The sequence below is a fragment of the Sphaeramia orbicularis genome, chromosome 4 (assembly GCF_902148855.1).
Source record: "Sphaeramia orbicularis chromosome 4, fSphaOr1.1, whole genome shotgun sequence".
In the NCBI taxonomy this organism is placed as follows: Eukaryota; Metazoa; Chordata; class Actinopteri; order Kurtiformes; family Apogonidae; genus Sphaeramia; species Sphaeramia orbicularis.
Genome location: NC_043960.1, coordinates 7680525 through 7701435, shown reverse-complemented (window position 1 = coordinate 7701435; position 20911 = coordinate 7680525). Strand labels below are relative to the sequence as shown.

At 37.0% G+C, this 20911-nt stretch overlaps 1 protein-coding gene across 12 annotated transcripts in view; it reads right to left on the bottom strand.

The window, feature by feature from the left end:
* Nucleotides 1-20911, bottom strand: part of sgip1a (SH3GL interacting endocytic adaptor 1a) — a 73441-nt gene continuing 52530 nt past the window's right edge. For 8 of the 12 annotated variants that reach the window (XM_030131474.1, XM_030131476.1, XM_030131471.1 and 5 more), the window contains 8 exons: nt 17378-17437; nt 16318-16429; nt 14182-14337; nt 11927-12062; nt 10612-10814; nt 10337-10401; nt 4967-5131; nt 1-2865 (listed from right to left, as the gene is read on the bottom strand). In XM_030131474.1, the coding sequence (XP_029987334.1) occupies nt 2843-2865; nt 4967-5131; nt 10337-10401; nt 10612-10814; nt 11927-12062; nt 14182-14337; nt 16318-16429; nt 17378-17437 (920 nt within the window). In that variant the 3' untranslated portion in view covers nt 1-2842. The remainder of the gene's footprint in view (nt 2866-4966; nt 5132-10336; nt 10402-10611; nt 10815-11926; nt 12063-14181; nt 14338-16317; nt 16430-17377; nt 17438-20911) is intronic. The other 4 variants (XM_030131477.1, XM_030131479.1, XM_030131481.1 and 1 more) reach the window with 1 other exon arrangement.

The window sequence follows — 20911 nt, the reverse complement described above, 5'->3', positions numbered from 1 at the left end:
TACAGTTATAACTTTTATTGGTTTTGGAAAGAAGCAAACTAAGTTTCTCAGTTCATCTTAGCATTGTTATGTACTGTACAAACAGCTTGCACATGTGTTTGAGGTTAACGGTACAGAACCAAAAGCATTCTGGCTTATAGCACACAGAAACACACTCCCTGCTCTTCTCAGCATTAATACACAGAACTAACACACAGCACAACATGTCATTTCAGGACTATCTACCGTCAGAGATGCCCCACCGGTTACTGCACGCCTCGCATGCAATGATGAATTACTGCAGGATGAAATCACCACAGAGATGAAATTAATTAAGTTTTGTTCCTTTTTTTTTTTTTTTGGATGAAAATGACAAAGAAAAGACTGAGAGTGTCTGTATATTTAAAGGCCTTGTAAACCCTGGTGGTGGTGGTGGTGGTGGGCAATGCAGATAATGCTGTAGTGACTGTTGCACCGGTCGATTCATCCAGGAGGTAACAACTTCCTGTCGGACATGTTGATCCGTTTAGTCGTCTAAATGCGGGACGGACATGACTGAGAGAAAGTTTTACCGGTTTACTAATGCGGGAACTAAATGGGACCAATCACCGCCGCCTGATGTCGACAAATGGACGCCAGCCAGCGCTCGCGGAAAATACATCGCGTCGAGAACAAGATTTTAGATTTTACCCCAGTAGCTCAGGTCCGATTCTACTTTGCAGAATAAATACTATAACCGGTTAAAAACTAGCGAGGAGGCTGATTTTCCAGGTTTTGTGATTGGTTGCATTTAGCGGAGGGCTGACACAGGCTTACATACAGTACAGTACAGAGATCTTCGGTTACACTTCACACACACGTTTTGTTCTTCATGTTGAGTGTCAGAGCATTCAGGATGTTGAAAATTATCTGCACAGTGTTTTTTCACATTAAACAATATATTTTTTCATTTTTATCCGTTTTAAAAATATTCAGCTTATTCTCCTTAACAACAGAGGACAGACTGTCCGGGGTACACGCACATGGAATTTAAAAAAAAAAAACAAAACAAAGAAAAGCAAAATTTGGTCAATTTAACCTCGCAGCACAACCTCATTCAACTCATGTCATCTCACAGAGACCATTATGCAAAACAAAGCTATGGATTCATGCGCTGGTTGGATGATCGGGGGAGCGTTTGCGATACTGATCTGAACTTGTTTGCGGTCGGCGGTTTCCGTTACCGCCGACCGCGCTGAGGTGAAACAGGACTGAAGATGCTCAGAAGCTTAAGGTGACACATGACCTAAGACGTGGGTGTGATTGATAAGATCGGTAAAAGAGCATCATCTATTTGTTTTACTCACAATGAGGCTTGAATTTAAAAAAAAAAAAAAAAAAAAAAAGAAAAGAAAAGCTGGTCCGAGTGAACAGATTCTCTTCCAGTGATACCACGGTCACCAAACTTCATCACAGCTGTTGAGAAAAATGGATCTTATGTGTTTAAAGTGTGGACATTGCCCATGATATAGCTAACTCTACATTTAACACTGCTTTCACAAAGCATTAACACAGCATCCAGAAAGATATTTATCTTTTTCTTTAAATTACCCCACCCCACCCATATATAGCTCAAATCTTCTGTTGCACTTGAGTTAAAAAATTATATCTGAAATAAATTCAAAAATTATACCTTATACTGTACACAGGTTACCCAACTACACAGATAACAAAAAAAAAGAAGAGCTCAAATATTTATACCTTTAAGGGTTCTGAGTCGTGATACCATTCAAATTCTATCATATACAGAATCACATGTTTTATACAACAAATCATCATCATCAATAAATAAAAATAGAATGCTGTCATGTACTCTGGAGTCTAACACTGCTGTCCTGGGAACAACAGAAAGGCTATCCGACAATACGAGGAAACACCAAACGCCCTTTAAGATATATATTACTGATTTAAAATGACACTTTGTACATATCTTTTGTTCTTGAGGGAAAACAGATTTTGTTACTCTGTGAGCAGATTTGTCATTGCAGCTGCCTAACTGCTAAAAACCTCTCCGTGTCTGTGCGATCGAGAGAAATAAAAGAAGAGTTTTAACGTGTTTGCATAAAAAAAAAAAAAAACAAAAAAAACAAAAACAAAAAAGGAACATGTGTGATCCAAAGTCAGTGACCCTGTAATACCAGTAGGTGATGCATTTCTCCTATAAGCGCCAACAAGAAACGCCGTCTTGCACCGTTGGGTGTCATATCTGCATCTGTTAATGCATTTACTTGCTGGCAAAGGCCACAGAAATGGACAGAGAGACCCGGACGAGCTCTGGTATGAAGGATTCAGGGGTTTTTATGTGCTAATGAAGGCTGGTAGTTTCTCATCCCGGGTCCTGGTTTTGGCTGTAGTTAATCCAAATTGGGATGCGTCAGAGGTTAAAGTGTGTGTCTGACCAGCAAGATTTACGTTTTCAGGACATAAAGAGCGTGTGATCCAGAGCGCAAATCTGTCTGAACTCTTCCTGTCCAACGGCTTCGGTCAGGCAGCTGCAGTGAGACCTTTAAAAAAAAAAAAAAAAACACCACCACATTTTTAACCAGAGGAGGATGGAGACAGAGGCACAGACTTCAGAGGGAGGAAGAACCCGGGTGTCTGACTGCAGCGGTACAGATGTTATGAAATGAATACAAATACAATAGTTACATGACCAAAAACAGTTCCACGATGCTATACGCAAGTTTTACAATACTGCTGGGTAGGACCTGTGGTGTGGGTTCAGAAAAGGTTCATGGAGAATCTGTGTGGTGTTGGTCTGTCCTCTGTCCTCTGTGTCGACCCCGGTTCCACTGCTCAACAGTGATGTTCTCAGTAGCACGGGTTAGTTGTCTGCCAGGTATTTGCCTGTAAAACATCAACAAAAGGTGTGACGTTTTGCTCCTTTACAGACCCACATGAACCTCAAGTGAAGACTGTTGTTTTGGTGGAACGTTTACAAACGGGGGACGAGACTTTGTATTAAAATATGGTTTCCCGTGACATGTTTTTGGAAAGTCACTGTATCCTGGGGTAAGGGTCATCGGAGAAGAGTGTGATTCATTTAAGGAAAGGAAAGGAAAGGTAAGGTAAGGTAAGGTAAGGTAAGGTAAGGTAAGGTAAGGTAAGGTAAGGTAAGGTAAGGTAAGGTAAGGTAAGGTAAGGTTAGGTAAGGTAAGGTAAGGTAAGGTAAGGTAAGGTAAGGTAAGGTAAGGTAAGGTAAGGTAAGGTAAGGTTAGGTTAGGTTAGGTTAGGTAAGGTAAGGTAAGGTAAGGTAAGGTTAGATTTTCTTTATCCCACTATGGAGAGATTTCACAGTTAACAGCTACAACATACAATAAGCAACTGCAAAAAGAAAGACAGGTAGAAAAAGCTACATGAGTGAAAAGAAAAATATGAAGAGAAAAATAAGACATTTGGTATTTATAATGAGTATTTATTTATAAATAAAGATTAAAGATTTTTAATTAAAAAATGAAATATTATTTACATATTTACATCATCATTTAAAGTGATATAAACAGATTAGATTAGATTAGGTAAAGTAAGGTAAGGTAAGGTAAGGTAAGGTAAGGTTAGATAAGATAAGATAAGATAAGATAAGATAAGATAAGATAAGATAAGATAAGATAAGATAAGATAAGATAAGATAAGATAAGATAAGATAAGATAAGATAAGATAAGACTTTCTTTATCCCACTATGGAGAGATTTCACAGTTAACAGCTGCAACATACAACAAGCAACTGCAAAGAGAAAGACAGGTAGAAAAAGCTACATGAGTGAAAAAGAAAAATATAAAGAGAAAAATAAGACATTTGGTATTTATAATGAATATTTATTTATAAATAAAGATTAAAGACTTTTAATTAAAAATGAAATATTATTTACATATTTACATCATCACTTAAAGTGATATAAACAAACCAAAAAATATGGACTGTTTTTTGTTTTTTTTTCTTTTTTCCTTCCCATGAATCCAGAATAATCGTGGACTGAACCAGATCTACCTCCAGTACTGACACAGTGACGACAAAATGTGCCGAAGTGTGAGACTATGACACTGCAAATCTGCAGTTTATGTACTAGAGAATAACTGAAACGAATTCACTTTTATTTGTCTATTGTTATTTATAATAAATTATTATCTCAGGGCCTTAAATAGACTATATGAGAGGAAACCAACAAATCTTCCGGGAGCAAAACCAAGATAACAGTGAGAGAGAACTAGAGAATAACTTTGTTAAGTCATGTTTAAAAAAAAAAGATTGACAATCAATAAAGAAAAATAATAAGTATAAAGTTTCTGAAAGGTTTAACTGACTAAAACAAATGTATTATGTTTACGTGTATTGACATTGTACAATAATATGTTATGTGACAATAATAGAAAATAAAGTACATATGTTAGAGTTATAATGAAAAATCCAATAACTTCTAATGTTAAAGTAGTTGGACGACAAATGTCTGATAAGTGTACATTATTATAATTTAAAAAAAAACTATTTACTTTAACTTAAATGGCAAAAATGAAGTATTAATTCGAGAAAAAAAAAAAATCTAAATGTGTTACCTTTACAAAACTAACTAAAATTAAATAAAATTGCAGAGAAAATGTCCCTTGTTTGGACTTTAATCTGAGCCTAGTATATTTTTGGGGATGAATATCAAATCTATTCTCTAATTTTTAACTCTGCCATTTAAGCAAATTCATATTTTTTGGGGGGGAAATACTAAGTATCTAAACCCATAACTAAACTAAAAAATTAAAACTTAAACCAAACGAGCCAAAAGAGACTGTTAAAAGCTAATTAAAACTAGACTGAAACTGAACACAAAAAGTCATAATGAAGTTAAAATAAACACAAATGTTAGTATCACTTATCAGAACCTAAACATGACTAAACTGATCCCAAACATTAGGAACATGTTTGTAAACTCTCTTTTATATAATGAACAGCTGAACTGACCTGCAGCAAACCTCTTCTTAACCAGAGAGAAGCGGTATCCTGGTCCGGCCAGTTCGATGTCGCACCCTGACAGCGTGGTGCCTTCACTGGTGAACTGAACGGCCAATGGAGCCGGTTTACTGGGACCCTCCGTTAACTGGAACCGGGCCAACAATGAGCCCACACCTGAGGAAAGAGAGTGGGTTTAGAGAAACATCCTCTGAGGACAGACACCAGGATTAACCATAGATGTACAGGAGACTGAGCAGAGACAGATACCATTTTTAATAAAGACAAATCTAGTAATGTTCAAACCAAGGTTATTACCGTTAACGAAAACTAACGAAATGATGAAAAATAGAATTGAAAAAACATTTTCGGTAGCTGAAATAAATAAAAACTATAATTAGAGAAAAATGATAACTACCTGAAACTGTATTGTGTGCTTACAAAACTAACTAAAACGGATATAAATTATGGCTAAAATTCCCTTCGTTTTCATCTTTGTTAACTGATACGAAATCGATTTATTTTGCTCTAGCAATTTTAGCTAGTGGCACCATATGGTACTTCACAGTCCGTCATTTGTCGTCTAGAGTTGTCTTTTGGTCCCCACTCTACCAGAAACATGGAGAGTAAAGTTGGGAGAAAGCAGCAGAGCCCTGTTTGGATTTATTTGAATATGATGGCAAAGAAGATAAAAAATACGACAAAACTAAAATTAATACTAAAATTAAACTAAAACTAAGCATTTAGAAAAAAATGAAAACTAATAAAAACTAGCAAACCTGCTCTAAAAACTAATTAAAACTAACGGAATTAGAGAAAAAAAAGTCAAAACTAAATAAAACTAAACTATAATGAAAAATCCAAAACTATTATAACCTTGGTTCAAACTGGTTTTACTATAATGTCTGACACTGCAGTTCCACTCTGTAGTAAATATGAATATAGTCAGTAGAGTTTTACTACTTATTACTATTATTATTATTTTACATTTACATTCATGCATTTGGCAGATGCTTTTTTCCAAAGTGACTTACAGGGGAAAAACCAAAATAAAAGAATAAAATACAATAGCTTAAAGACATAAAGCAGCTGTACAATTAAAAACAGTGTTGTACAGAAGAATAAAAAAGCAAAATGATAGACTAAAATAATACAAAAATAGATTAAAAAGACATAAAAACAGCTGCACAACTAAAAACAGTGACATAAAAATACCAATTAAAACAACAGAATACATGTTCATGGTATTTCAATTCTTTAAATTTGCCTCAGAATATAGATGATTAAACATCATTGAGAAAGAGGGGAAAGGAGAGGAAAAGAGGGAATGAGAAATTATGTGTGGTCTTTTCCTTTCTTCTCTTATTTGTGTACTATACTAACTTTTTACTTTTACGATTTGAGTTCCTTTATCATTATTTATGGTTTCCGTTTTTGATTTTCTTTTATGCCTTTCCTTATTTTTTATTTACTGATTGATTGATTTTTTTTTTTGGCCTGTGGGTTGGGTGGGTGGGAAAGGATGGGTGTTGACAGTCAGATATGTCATTCTTGATTGTGCATTGACTGTTACGAATTGATATGTCTGTCGTGTTCATTGAAAATGTTCAATAAATATAGTTGGAAAAAAAACAACAACAGAATAAACACAATAATACATAATATTTTATATTTGTCTTTTACATGATTTTTATGCATACACATTTTTTCTCACTTTATTCTGTTGCTGCTTTGACCACTGAATTTTCCTGCTGTAGGATCAATAAAGTCTAATTTAATCTAAAATCTATAGCACGTAAATACAGGAACAAACAATTACATGCATCCATCAGGCGCAGTGTAGAAGGACACTGAAGAAAAAAAAAAAAAAAGAAAGACTACAACAGACTGTATATGTAATGCATGTCCAAAGAGCAGGAGGGTTAAACTGATCATGTTTGAGCCTGATTCCATTTTCCATCTTAAAAGAATTAAATAATCTACTTGTGCGCTCTTCTCCTGGACGTCAGGTAGAGCCCTCAGCAGTTCTGTCTTGTGTTATGTGAAATAAGTTTATGAGCTGAAACTTCCATGAAATATATCAGTATTTTTAATCCTCTTAAAAAAATGGAAGCTCTGGAAACAAAACAGGGTGAACAGAATGGTATAAATGACCTATTTTGAAGGTGTACAGAGGTAAGTGTAACACCTCATACAAACAGAGGGGGGCATTGTTGTGGCTTTAAGTAGATATGAACAACCATCTCAGGCTTCTTTTCCTTAGAGACCTCACACACATTTCATTTATTCCCATAACCTGCTTAGCTGCATCCCAGACTCCTGGTGCAGTTTTAACTGTTCAGGATGTTACTAGCTACCCCGCCCCCCGAAGGAGAGGGAGGCAAGGGGTATTGTTTTTGGTTCGGTTTGTTTCTTTGTTAATATTTTAGCAGCAAAACTATTGGTTGAATTCATACCAAATTGGGTTTATAGTTTGCCAGTGACCCAGAATAGATGTGATTACATTTTGGGAAAAGTAGGTCAAAGTTCAAAAATTTTTATGACTTTTTAAAATATCTTTTTTCCCCCCATCTACAGTCACGGAAAAAAAATGATTAGACCACCCCTTGTTTTCTTCAATTTCTTGTTAATTTTAATGCCTGGTCCAACTAAAGGTACATTTGTTTGGACAAATAGAATGATAAGAACAAAACTAGCTCATAAGAGTTTAATTTCAGAGCTGATATCTACCCATTTTCCATGTTTTCTTGATAATAACCAAAATCACTTCAGTTCTTTCATCAATATCTATGGCACTGTACTGACAAAAACAGTGCTTTTAGGCATTCCATGTTTTCTTTTCTGTCTGTTTTAGTCACATTATATGCACCAAAGTTAGTATGGGATTGTATAACCATTGTTTTTGATGACTTTTGATGGTCTAATAATACTTTCTGTGACTGTATATCATAATACTAGAAGGTGTCAGAGTGTCTGTGTGTATCTGTACAGTTCTGAGAAATTGAGGCATTTTTAACTGGCCAATTTGGTACTTACGGTTGAAGAATAGTCCCATTTCCACATTAAATATCTCGGCAAGTTGATACAACCAATATTTTGGGACATACTAGTAATTTTGGAATACAATAGCCTTACAATCATGTTCCTATGCCCATGACGGTTGACGGGAAGTGCAGTACCACGGTGCATGAGGGGAAATGAAGTTAAAAACAGGAACAACGCATTTACTAACTTCAGTCCCTAAATATCAGTAATAATATGACCTGTGTTCCCCATGGGTCAACATGCTGGTTTACTTATAATGGCAGAAATTTGTCTATGCTGTCTATGTCTATGTGGACATCAGCACATGCACAGACATGATGACATCAGCTGGATCAATACCACAATAAGCTACAATATGTGTGAGGGGCAGAGTTTGTTGTGCCTGCCACCACTTGTTCTTTATTAATGCAGTTGGACATATTTTTACTTTATGTCCTGTTTACAATCAAATCAGTGGTGGAATGGGTCTAGACACTAGTACTTTACTCCAGTATTTCCATTTAATGCAACTTTATACTTATACTCCACTGCACTATTGAGGCAAATATTACACTCTTTATTCATTACAAGTGACTTCAATTACATACTACTGGCACATTATTAGACACATATAATATAAAAGTCAACTTCATGTACTATAATAGATTTTCATCCTGTAATCAAAAAGATATACTTTATTGATCCCCCAAAGGGAAAATTTAAATGTGCAGCAGCACAAGACAATATGTATGAAATACAATAGAAAAGTAAAAAAAATAAAAAATATAAAAATTTGTTAAAGTGACTAAAAATGACAAAAAAAAAAATAAAAAAAAAAAATTAACAAATCTGCAGTAGGTGACAATGACAGATGCAAAAGTCCATTGCCTGTCAGGATGTAAAATAAGCCTCTCCTTTATCAGATATAATATTAAAGATCAACAAATCGATTCCAGTACAGCATGGTTCCGTTCACTTGAGTAAAAGATAAGAGTGCTATCTACATAACAGTTTATATTCAATAGTAGATCATTTGGGAAAGGAATCAGTGTTAGATATTTCATTTAAATCTCTGTTAGACACGCCAAACAAGAGAAATGTGGTTTAGATGTGCATCAGAGGTTCTATATGGAATTATATTTGTGCCAGTTTCTTGAGCGAGCAATGATAGATTCTGAGCACACAATTAGAGATTTTGAGCACATGAAAATATATTTTGCAAGCACATCAATTATATTTCAACAAGAAATTATGCTTGAGCAAACAAAAATCGATATTGTGCTCCATATAATCATAATAATAATAAATACTGATCGAAGTTTGTGTAGAATCAATTCCTCCTCTTCCGATCCGTGTCTGTCTCATCGAGCGCTTTTTTTTCCGGGTAAACGTAACTAGCAAGCTAATTGGAGAGTGAACAGCCAATCAGAGTGTACTTCCGCAAGCTCTCCGATTGGTTGGTTTTGTGGCACAATTGTAGCGTGTGTCAAGTTGAGCGTGCGGACACAACAACCTGAGCGTGCAGGGAGAGGGAGGTTGAGCGAGAGAGGGAAGGGGAAAGTGAGCGAGCGCAGCGGTCTGTTTGTGCGCCATGGAAAGAATTTGTGAGAGAACATTATGAGTAAAACTAACATGCAAACGCATTTATGGAGCACAATATCGATTTTTGTTTGCTCAAGCATAATTTCTTTTTGAAATATAATTGATGTGCTTGCAAAATATATTTTTATGTGCTCAAAATCTCTAATTGTGTGCTCAGAATCTATCATTGCTCGTTCAAGAAACTGGCACAAATATAATTCCATAGTTCTAGGCCAGATTTGAGTCTGTCATGTCGTTGTTCGACCCTAAAACCACCAGGACAGTAACAGCTCTGGATTCTGTTCTGGAGCTCCAAGTCTCTGAAGCTCATCTCATTATCCTTATTCTCATATTCTCCTTTGAGCTGATGCAACCAGAGACATAAAAGATGTCGAGGCTGACCCTGATGCTGTCTTTTAATAAACAACTTGGATCATTTCTGGTTTTAAAACTGAAAGCAGGACCATTACAATCCTTAAAATAATAAACAACACTGCACATTACCAAGCCTGCGACACATACATTTAAGCACCTCCATCCTACTGGAAAATTACATTTATTTTGCACATTACAGTTTATTACTCTGCCTTACTGCTGAAATTACCCACATTTCTTACCCAGTTCTGTCTTTACTTCCAATTTATCATGAATAGTGTGTTTGCTCTTGTGTTTCTATTTTTTTATTCTGATATTCTATTTTTACTGTGTCACATGCTGTTCCTGCACTGCAATTTCCGAGATTGGAATGAAAAAGTACATCTATCTATCTATACATACCGCCGTTTTCAGATTTCTGTGAGATATCAGGAATCTTCCAAAGGATTCGTTGCTGCTCTGTATTCCTGTCAGAAGGAAAACAGGACAGAGAGGGGATGAAGCAGACTGATGAATGTTTTATTACACGACAAAGGAAAAGCATCTCGAGTTTCAGTTTGGATACTTGGTTTGTCAGTGAGGGGGTTGTTTAGAGCTGCCCCCTGCCCCCAAAAGTGCAGCCTTCAGGAATAATTAAATACTTCAGTCGAAAAGTTACCACTGGGTTTAATCCGTACCATGCAGCAGGAGGTAACACGGCCTGCAGCTTTGAAACCCCACCGTCCACGGGGACGAGGAACTGGACGTTGTTCAGGGCCATCGGCGTCGACATGGCCTCCCCGTTGTATTTGTAGTCTATCCTCAGGTCAGTGCTGGTGGGTTCACACCTCCAACTCACTGCCAGATTCAGAGGAGTGGACTGGAGGCCCTGCACAGACACCTACACACACAGGAAGGGACACACAAAGTTAACCCTTTAAGGAAGGTTGTTGCTCCAACACCATATTTCGCATTCACCGTCATTTAAATTACTGTAACTCCTTAACTGTTGGCGCTATTGAGAAAATTCAAATGGCAACAGGGAGGGGTGAAATCACGCAGAGCAGAAAGTAGTAGACTGGAGCACTTGTTGCCATTAGCGGCATTTTAGCAGTGTTTTTGTAGTGAATTCTTGTAAATAATAGTATATAATAGCGATGGTGGTGTTTTGGAGTGTTCTACCAGTGTGTTTTTGTGGCGTTTAACCATTTTTTTTTCACTGTTTTTCTCTGTTTTTTCCAGTTGTGTAGTTCATTGATAGTTGTATTTTAGCTGTTAAATATTACATAAATGTATGTATATTTATGTAAATGCACATGCAGAGCTAGTCAGGACAGAAAGAGATACAGTGTCTGCAAACGAAGCAGATCATTAATGTTTTTCTCAGTGGAATTGGGGTCAGCTAGACAGAAAGTGAACAGAGACTATCACACAGGCTAAAAATGACAAATAATAAACAAACAGAATGCTCTAGACAAACTAAAATGCTTGAGCAAATGTAAAATAGTTGAAAAACACCAGAGTGTGAATGTGAGAGCGAATGAATAATGGGTTAATAATGTAAAGCGCTTTGGGTGTCTAGAAAGGCGCTATATAAATCCAATCCATTATTATTATTATTAATTTATTTCTGTCATCTCATACAATTTCATTATGAGCAATTACAGTTGTCTGTCATAATAAATATCCCCTCCGTTTTTTTTAATTTATTTTTTGCTATAACACACTGTTTTAAGCATTTATTACATAAAATAATGATAATTAACGGCCACATACTGAAAAGTTCTTCCTGAAAAAAGATGCAAAAGAATTGGCAAAAAAGACATTTTCTGACACATTTATTGCAAAAAACAAAAAAAAAACAAAGAAATCCAGGTGGCCTGTTATAATGGGAGTCCTTATAGGGTTAAGCTGCAGACTAATTTTTTGTCTGATGTTCAGTGATGCTGGTGACCTCTAACCCTGAATGACCTGAGCACGGGGTTTTATCTCGTCCAGTTATGTCGACCTCACCTGGTACTTGAGCATGTCCACGTTGTAGTATGTTGCCTGTGGCTTCTGCTCTGCCACCTTCTTTAAATGTGAGATCAGGTTTGGCATGTTCACCCAGAAGTCCTTGGCATCGGCCTTGGCTTGTGTGGTGGTGTCGCTGACGGAGAAACAAGGAAAAGGACTTTCAGTGATGAGGAGGATTTTAATGAAAATCTAACTGGCTGAGTTTAATGTAAAACTGTAGGATACAGATCTAGGTTTGATAACAGCATCTCAGGATTTGAGAAAATCATACTGAAGTCCACAAGTTGAGATTCACATTCACTGGACAGTTTTAATTTAAAAAAACATAAAAAAAATTTAAAAACCAGCCAAAAGACGTCATGCTTCACATGCTTAAAAACAGCTGTGAAGAAAATTAGTTCAGAAATCCTTTCTTCAACAATACATGTACACACTTCTATTCAACAGTGACTGAATAATTAATCATGATTCAGTAATTCAGAATTAAGAATAAGTATTTTACTTAGTGTTTAATATTATTTTAAGGGTCACAAGTGGGTGGATTATTAGGTACTTTTAAAATATGCAAACATGACTCAGCAAAGTAGAACCAAAATGACACAGCGTTTATCTAAGACCCAGAATGAGCTTTGGATGACTCAGAGTCTGAAATGATCTCAGTGATAGTGACTCATAGACACTAGTGGAAGTCATCGCTCAGCCAAATAGGTCATTCTAAACCCACTCACCTGGACCTCGGAGCTAAAATTCATCATTAGTGTGAGTTTCGTAAGCCTCTCTAATGACTACTCTGTCTACTCAACATCCAAGAAACCCTAAGGAGAATTTCAACAAATGTATATATTCATCTACTGCATGTATTTAAATTAGTTTGACCTAAAAACAGAATCTTTAATTCTCAAAAAATTTAACTTCTAGACGAGTTCACTTTGTTGCAACCAACGGTTCACAGTTGAAAAACCTACACCCTGACTGCATTTTCCCAGTTAAAATGTACTAATGTATTACTTTATTACTCTGTATTTACTAGTGTTAATACAGATAAGTAAACTATATTACTTCGGTATTTAATACAAACACTTTTGTTTTTACAGGCTGTAAAACTATATTCATATGCAGGTAAGTGTACCATGTTCTGTCTGTTGGGCATTTTTTTCATAATGGATTGAAAAAGCAAGTTATAGCTTTTAACAATTTTCTGATGCGACTGCTGATGAGAAACGAGTCCTGAAAAGTCAGATTTGACAAAAACAAGTGTGAAACTGCAAAATAATGCATGTGTGCTGAATTAATGAACAAAGATTCATATTTATAATACCTGGTAATTATGAAGCGAAACCTAATTGTTAGTTGCTGAAAATTAAAGATTAGAGATCTGTTCAGGTATTAAAAAAAATATTCCTATTGATAATTTTATTTGAGCACTAACCATTTAAATGATGCATGTTGATAATTATCTTTAGAGGTTCTTGGACGTCTTGTACAAATTTCAGCCCAATCCAGTGAAAAAATGAGCCACTGGTGGTTAAGAAAACCCATACTGATGAGAAAATACAGTTCCATTGGTCAAATAAAGTGGATTATTATAACAAAAAAAAAAAAAGATCATAAAAGAGTAGAGTAGAAAGATTCTGAAAGAGCCCCTGAACTTAACAGAAGCTTTTACATATTTTATTTTCCCCTTCAGAAAATTCATGACATGAATTTTATGAAAGTTCTAATACCTGGAGTGAGTCGGTAGGAAATAATCCGTCTGAGCTGAATGAGATAAATGTTTTCAGTTTTTTCACATATAGTTTTAGAAATGTATTCCTGATTAAAAAATACATACATACAGACCTTGGATAAAACTGTCGAATTCTCAGTTTAATCAGCCTACAGAAATCATGAGATGGTAATAATCTTTGATTTTGTGATGAAAAAAAGACTCAAGTTTGTCTTACAAGCTCTGGACGTGGAGTTAATATCAATACAAAATATAATGAAAAGTAAGTATATATGTATTAGTTTTAATGTTAAAGTTAAATTTGAATCTGGTGGAATAACAACATTCAGGGGATATTTTAAAAAGACAACACAGCACAGACACTGGAACTAGTTTTGAGAGGATAATGAAGTGAGAGTTATGGTGTAATCTGAGTAAAAAAACACAAAACCCACATTACTTCTTCACTGAAAAAAACAAACAAAAAAAAACTGTGGTCATTGTAAGATAGTCCTGAGTGGTGGTGGGTTCACAGCGGTGTGTTTACCAGCAGAGGAGCTGAGGGTTAGGCAGCACATGCTCCAGTCGGCTGTAGTTGGTTATGCTGAAGGTTAGCACAGCAGGGGACGGGTTATTGGCAAAGTGCCGCGTGATTCCCGCTGGAAACGACAAAACCATCTCACCTATGATCTTTACAACACACCTGGGAGAGAAAGAGCAGCAGAAAGACAGGGTTAAACTAAGGGTTATCAACTAGTTGTTTTTCATTGTTCGTGTCACCTCTAATTTGTTTCATAAAGTGATGCTTATATAAAAACATATTCACCACCAAGTACCTCTCAAGTATTTATGTCAGTTTCATAATTCTCAGCGTTTACAGCATTTTTAATTATATATGTTTTCCTTCTCATCAACTGATCTTAAAGTCCAACTTGTGGTTGTTTCTAAATGACAGATCATTTATTTGTCTTTCATTAATTGCCCGGGGTTCTGTCCGTTTGATTATTTATTGTTTCTATTTGTTTTCTTGCACTTCAAGGCTGACACTGTAAATGAGAAACTATTCTTACTGTGTTGCCAGGAAAAATAAAGGTTACAAATTAAAATGTGAGAAGCACTGCCATGTGCAGTATATTTCCATAAATAGATTAATAATTTACATCAAATATATTATTCCTCTTAGCAGCATAATCCAAAGCAGTATAAATATAGAAACTGAGCATGCTCCGTGATATTGGTCTGGCATGAAGCAACTCCGCAGAGAGAAAATGCAGTCACCAACCAGACATTACCACAATGATGATGATGTTTTACAGGATGATTCTTATGTTTTTCAGTGTACATCTAGCACAAAAAAAATAAAAGATTAAAGTGTGATTCTTTCGCTGTACAGAGAACTGTTTGAAATCATTGTTTTTTGAGGAGGCTCATCGAGCAAAAATAAAGAAACCATTATTCCACCATTATTCTTTGAAGAATATTTCTATTTTCACAAGTGTTCCTTGAAACATCACAAGCACTATTATTACTTCAGCTCAACTTTCATCATTTGAATACATGAATAATTTAGTATTTTTGCACAGAATGGGGACTGTAGATTTTATCTTGCAGCACAATGAAGTTGTGGTAGAAATAGACCAGAGCCAACAGACGGAGGGAATGACTACAGTGATGAAGACTATCCGTGTATATATGCAGGGTATTCCCTATAATTAAAAGGCTTAGGTGCAGAACCCAGGGCCTTTCGAGCACCACCTAAGCCAAGTTAATTTTCTCAGATCTAATGATTAAAAGGTTTTGTTCAGTATTTTCATCTCTTGCAGTTCTTCCAGATTTATGCACACACATCTGGTAACAGAATGGATGAAAATGAGGTGAAATTATAGGGTTTTTTTTTAATGTACCATTTCTTGCCTCACTTCAACAAACACAGGTAAGGGAAATAAGTAGGGAAAATGCTGATTTGGGCTTCTGACACTTAAAGGAGTGATATTTTGCTTTTTTAAATGGAATTATGCATTTTCAAACATTCCCCTGTGGTCTACATAAACTGTAAATGCAATGCTTGGGTCTGAGTTCTTCATTAATTCAACTCCACAGGTCCATCTTCAACCCTATTTCTGAGTAATGACATGAGAAAGGTCATTTTGAGCGCTGGCCCTTTAAATGCACATGAGCCACTTCACCCCCCACCCCCTCCAGGTTCGTGACTTTGCTGCTCTGTCCTGTTCAGCCACTTGTGTTCATTAATACAACTAAGAACTGAAACTTTAGGTATTTTTGTTTGAAGTTTGGACATATTTTCAGTTTTTCCTACAACCACTGCTGCTTATGTGGTACTCTGAGAAATGTTTGTCGGAAGTCTTGACCTTATATGTGCAAATGTCGGGACGTAACTAGTTATAAAACGAAACAAATTAAGCAGGAATTAAAACAGGGTGTAGAAATCCACTCGATTTTTGCTAGAATTAATATCAAGATAGCTTTGCAGCACCTGGAGGGTTCAAATTCAAACTTGATGAACTATTAGGGTCCAAATACACAAATAAATGTACCAAAGACTAATAAAAGTGGGTTTAGCAAAATATGACCTCTTTAAGACAATTAACTAAACCTATCCAGTTGCTGTAACTCAGTTTCTAAAGCTGAAGCACAGATGTGAGTGAGCTATGTGTCAACATACTTGTTAGGGTCAGCTCCTTTAAAGAAGGCGTTGACTGTCTCTGTAAATGCAGCGGCCACAGGAAGTGTGTCCTGGGCCCCCATGGTTAGAGGACTGGGGCCTCTGGAGCAGCCTGGAAATAGGAGACATGTGTGCATGAAGACACAAACATTAAACCAGTGTGAGTGCATTTCAGTGTGTTGGACAAGACACGTAGCAAGTGTGCACATTGTAACAACACACTGAGCTGAACTCCCATTTTAGCTTTTCTGGCCACACACTCTGTTTCACATCAACAATAGTAAGGTTAACACAACATAAAGACACTCAAGATCAACAGAAGAAGAAAGACACTCCAGCATCTAATCCAGGACTCTTTCTTCCTAACCAGTAATGTTTGGATGAAATGAACAAAACATGGTGTGCAAACTATGGCTGAATGAAATGAAAATACTATTTTCTAATGAGTAGAAACAAAAGTGTTAGTAACATCACGTGACAACAGCAAGTTGTTTGTGTGGAAAGATACCCTTTTCTCTCTGCTCTTTGACTCCAAAAACTACGGCAATCGTTTCAAATATATCCCTTACATTTGTGATATATGTTGCGTAGAAATGAATAAGCTATGGGAAAGGAAAGAAAGGAAGCAGACGTTGAGAAAGACAGCGATATGTGCATGCTTCTTCCAGACATGCTGTTAAAGCTGAATTATTCTGACAAGATCAAAGAAGATCAGAGAATCCAAAGATCAAACCAAAAAACGAAAAAAAGTGACCACAGAGATATTAGTGGAGTACACGAAGAACGATGATTCTTCAGGGAATGAAAGGCTGAAGAAATGAGACGAACAATGTCAGGAAGAGAAGGTACGCCACTGCGAAGTTGACGGCATACGAAGGGGCTCAGCCAGGAGTTAGCATGGCATGGGTTAAGGCGATGGAGGGATTGAAAAGGAGGAAGAGGAAAAGGAGAGAGAGGAAAGAGGGGGAAGGGCAGGGAAGGGGGGGCGAAGCTTGCACAAATGAGCCTCCAAAGAGTGTGTGTGCACGCTACAGTTAGCCCTGGTGCAGAGACAACTTACCTTCAAAGGTTAAATAAAACTTCCCTCTGTCAAACCATACAAGGGATGGCTGGTCATTCTCTGTGTGGGGTCAAGGGGGGGGGGTGGAGGGAGGTGGGGGCAGGAGAGGAGGAGGAGGAGGGAGGCAGAAGAGGGATGTCAGGGAGGGAAGGAGTTGAGGAAAGTGGGTGAGGAGAGGGTGAGAGGGGGGAAGGAGAGAAGGACAGTAGCGTGAGTCTCACATGGCAGGTCTATCAGACATCACAGTGAGGTGGAGTGGAACAGAGGGCCACGGCAGGACGACACACCGCCAGGACAGGACGTGACAGCATGGATGTGAAAGGATGCTTTTTGAGGGTGCTTGCGTGGGTGTGGACAGTGTTGAGGCAGGTGGGGGCAGGGGTTTCACTACAGGGGATACTGAGGCTGTAGATTTGAGGGATGGCAGCCATTTTTTTCTCCCTGCATAAACACTGTTTTACCTGAGAGTCATTCCTGATTTTTACTTCTTTCATTTCCTTACACCAGCCAGGGTACTGCAGCTATGTCTGATTCAAACTCAAAAGCACTTTTGAACTTGAACATTTTATATGGCAGGTTTCTTCGACTTCCTTAACCTGTTTAACCCTGACCATATTTTCAGGGGAAAAACGCCTAAAAAGACATACCCAAAGTAAATGAAGAATTACTTCACAATAATAAGGTTCATATGGATGTTCTTGGTGTCTATGGACATTTAGAGACCTCACAGAATATATTCCCATTGTCTAAAATATTGTATCTATTTCTATGCCTGAGTAAACTGTAACAAACTAAAAGAGAAATTAGAATTTTTTTATCCTCGCCGTTTTTTTTTTCCGGCTGGATTGACGATGATATGCATAAATTAATTGTTTGTGTCGGGAGATTTTTAATAGTGTATATTTCACCCCATAAAGATTAAAAATCATGTTTGAACATTAAAGTTTGCACTAAAATACACTTTTGATGTACTTTTATTAACATTAGCGTCTCGACTTTGAGCAAAAGTTGAAAAAAAACATCCATCGTCCTGATTTATTATATTTTATAGTTGATGAATATTAATATAATTTTTTAGCCCTATCGGCCCGCCCGTGGGCTGATAGGGCTAAAGGGGTTAAAAGATCCAGATCTGGATTAGACCAACTTCGTCATTTTTGTCATTTTCTTGGAAATGCTAATGGTCTGAGGGAAAAAAAAAATACTGTAAAACACAGTGGTTCTCAACCTTTTTTGGCTTGTGACCCCATTTTAACATCACAAATTTCTGGCGACCCCAGACATTCAAAACGAAGACATTTCTTTTTTTTTTTTTTGCTAAAATACATTTTTTTTGATCATGTAATAGTTTGCTATACTATGTTGCAAATAAACATTAATTTTAGACAACATTTAGGCTATATAATGTATATTATTACGGATGGAGGCAGAAAAGTCAGGTTGAGATTACTGCACCAAGTGAGAATTTTGTTTTCCTTGGTCAGGATATGTACAGCCAGTCCAGCTTGGATTTACAAGGCTGCAATTACTAGAAATTTTAGGCAACCCCATTTGAATTCCAGGCGACACGTGGGGTCCTGAATCCAAGGTTGAAAAACACTGGTATACCAGCATCTTCTCAAACGATCAATTTCAAGATGATCTGACTGACATTGCAGGACTAAAATCAAATCATTACTTTAAATCCATCATATTATATGCTTCTCTTAGTATATTCCCAAGATAAAGGAATTCATTATTACCATTATTATTATTGCTAGTAATCAGTGACCCAGTTGTGGCAATTTAAGCACCACAATGTCTACCACCAAAAACCCATCTTCCTCTGTGACTGGACGGCAGCTGGCTGATCACATAATGCAGATCTTTCCAGTCCTTTGCTGTAGCGCCCTGAGCCTGTAATATTGCACAGTTGCCTTCACAAACAGATGGAGTCCGGCTGCTATGTATAAAAAAACCCTGCAGGGGGCAACGGTGAGGCTAGAACCAGACAGCAGAAGGAAGAGGTGGCCGTGGTGCACAAAGAAATGATGAATCCCACATTCAGAGGCCTCGACCTTTGAGCAAACCTATAAAGGAAGGTCGTGTACAGGACCTGAGGGACAAGCTGAACTATTTAGCTGAGACCAAAAACTGGTGTATTTAGAGAGATTTTGTTATTGTTGCAGAGAATCACCCTCAAATGGCAAAAGCTGAACAGGTTAAAATTATTTTTCATAGTTGCTGTGATTTATTAACTGTATGCACTTGCTTAGAGTATTATAATTACTTTTTTTCAGATGTAACAGTATGAAAACTATCTCTACATATCAAAAATGGTAAGGTATCAAGGGAAATGAAACAGTTTTGCCTTGATGGATTCACTGAGTAATAACCGAAACTCATAACAGCTGTAGGAAGTGACCATGGTTGAACGGCTCAATACTGAGGCCATATTAAATGTGTGATAAAGACCTACACAAGAATTTACATTTTTACTGGGTCTGCAGTGAGGCATTATGTAAAAACACTGCATTATGTAGAAACTTGACAAAATGAAACAAACAAACTTTTGAAATGAATTGTCACTGATGATAAAATCTGATGATAAGGTTAGAGTCAGCTGAAACATGGGTCTAACATATAGGAACTTTAATATAGCTTGAAAAAAGGTACTGATAAAGACTAGAGAATCATTGCAATATACTATAATAATAATAACTTACAACAAAATGCAAGCAAATTTTATACATGTTAAATTTAAGATATGCAGATTAATATAAAAATGGGTTTTATGATATAATGAAGACAAAATGGGTTTTATTTTGTTGATTTCTTATATAATGCAGAGTTTTATATAATGCACTGTTACAACGTCCCAGGCTAAAAAGGTTGGGAATAAGTTAATTATGGTTAAAGCTGTACTGGATGATGTGGCTCCATGTATTTGGTCAAAGATCTGCATAACTCTGAACAAGTATGCAGCTTTAGTATGAAGAAACAAGAAGAGTATGTAGAACATGATGCTGAAATGTCTCCATTTTAACGAGATGTGTAAGTCATCCTGAGTGTAAGTTATTGTTGCTCTAGTCCGTACAGTTGCACGATGTGGGTCCCACCAGAGAAGGTGCGCTGTTGGGTGAGTGGTAGAGCAGCGGGTGATGGAGCGAATGAGAGCAGAGCAGCGCCTCATGAAGAGAACAAAAGGGCAGGTGGTCAGATGGGAAGGGCGGCTTAGCGTTTGTATTTTTCTATGGCTGGAGAGGGGGTGAGTGACAGGTGTGACAGGTGGGTGTCAGGGGTTGAGTGTGGGAGCAGACTGAAGCTTTACGTTCAGTGGAGACCGGCTGAACTCGGGTTTGTGCTCTGCTACTCCAGCAGCGCGGAGACGGTGGCATGAATACCAAAAAGCTGCCGCCTGCCTAAGTACGACCTAATTCTCATGCCAGACTTCAAACGCCTCAAACGTAAGTGGCGGCTCTGATCTGACAGGATGCATGGAAGTACGTATGTGTGTGTGAGTAAGAGACAGAAAGACAATATGGATCTCGAAGG